Source organism: Otolemur garnettii, unplaced genomic scaffold (assembly GCF_000181295.1).
Source record: "Otolemur garnettii isolate 467f Iridium unplaced genomic scaffold, OtoGar3 scaffold00179, whole genome shotgun sequence".
NCBI lineage: Eukaryota > Metazoa > Chordata > Mammalia > Primates > Galagidae > Otolemur > Otolemur garnettii.
Window position 1 is genome coordinate 685,207 of NW_003852574.1, and position 1,549 is coordinate 686,755.

Consider the following 1,549-nt stretch of genomic DNA (forward strand, 5'->3'; position numbering starts at 1 on the left):
CTCCCGAGTAGCTGGGACTACAGGCGCCCGCCACAACGCCTGGCCATTTTTTGGTTGCAGCCATCATTGTTGTTTGGCGGGCCCGGGCTGGGGATTTGAACCCGCCACCTTAGGTGTATGTGGCTGGCGCCTTAGCCGCTTGAGCCACAGGCGCCGAGCCCCGACTTTGTCTCTTAAAAAAAAAGAAAAGAAAAAGAAAAAATACAACAATGGAAATACATTGTGGCATTAGGAAGGTTGAGAACCACTGGTTTAAAGGATAGCTGGCACCTAAGAAACTCTTACCTTTTCCTTCGGAAGCTATAGAAAAGATCTCCTATGTCAGAACCTTCCAGAGTCATCTTGTCTTCTGCAGGTTCCATCTTGATAAACCTGCTCCTGAAGCAGCCTTTGACCCCAGGATCATCCCTAGGCCTTTGCCATCTCTTGAGCACTTGTTCTGAGTCTCCTGCTGGCACTTTGCAACCACCAGGGTTTGGCAGGTAAGCATAAAACTCCTAGAAAGCTTGTTTGAGGAGTTCCCAGGAAGGAAATCCCTTTCAGCCTGGGAGGTCTGTGGGATATGCAGAGAGCCTCCATAATTTGTTTGGGACTTGTGACTTTATCTCCATCCCATATTTACCTGTTTTCTTTTGTATTTGTTGCCAGTACCGTGGCTGGGATTTCAGGCCTCAGGACCACAGGTTATCATGATGGGCCATTTTCCCTCTCAGCCTTGAGAGAAGCACAAAATGTGGCATTCACTGGACTCAGTCTGGTTGCCAGGGATGAAAGCTCATGTGATGGAGACCCAGGAGAGGGAGGCAGAAGGGCCTTCCCACTCTGCCAGCTTCCTGGAGCCATACACTTCCTACCCCTTGTGCAGTTCTTCATCGGCTTACACTGCCAGGCTCTACAGGATTTGGCAGCAGCTAAGCGAAGTGGAGCACCTGGGAACTCACCGACACATTCCTCCTGTGTGAGCTCTGGTGTAGAGGCCAGTCCTGAGGACTCAGTCTGCAACCTGGAAGGCTTCTCTGTGGCTTCACTTAGCATCCTTCAGCACCTGGTGTGCCACAGCGGAGCAGTTGTCTGCCTATTACTGTCAGGAGTAGGGGCAGATTCTGCTGCTGGGGAAGGAAACAGGAGCCTGGTTCACAGACATAGTCATGAAGATGTGACTTCAGCCCCCAGGGAGGTTGCTGATGACCAAGGACAGCATCCACTATTGAAGATGCTTCTTCACCTATTGGCTTTCTCTTCTGCAGCAACAGGTCACCTCCAAGCCAGTGTCCTAAGCCAGTGCCTTAAGGTTTTGGTGAAATTAGCTGAAAACACTTCTTCTGATTTCTTGCCCAGGTATAAAGCCACAGGGAGTCATGATTCTTTGTGGGTCTTATCTGACCTTTTATTTTTTTTTTCTCTTTTCTTTTTGTAGAGACAGAGTTTTAGTCTATTGCCCTCGCTAGAGTGCATGGCATCACACAGCTCACAGCAACCTCCAACTCCTGGGCTTAGGCAATTCTCTTGCCTCAGCCTCCCAAGTAGCTGGGACTACAGGCACCTGTCA

General features: G+C 49.8%; 1 protein-coding gene across 4 annotated transcripts in view; it reads left to right on the forward strand.

Moving 5' to 3' along the window:
- ATRIP (ATR interacting protein) overlaps window positions 1–1,549 on the forward strand; it is a 25,013-nt gene that overhangs the window by 18,768 nt on the left and 4,696 nt on the right. For all 4 annotated transcript variants that reach the window (XM_012811905.2, XM_023519557.1, XM_023519555.1 and 1 more), the window contains exons 7-8: window positions 356–482; window positions 649–1,338. In XM_012811905.2, the coding sequence (XP_012667359.1) occupies window positions 356–482; window positions 649–1,338 (817 nt within the window). The remainder of the gene's footprint in view (window positions 1–355; window positions 483–648; window positions 1,339–1,549) is intronic.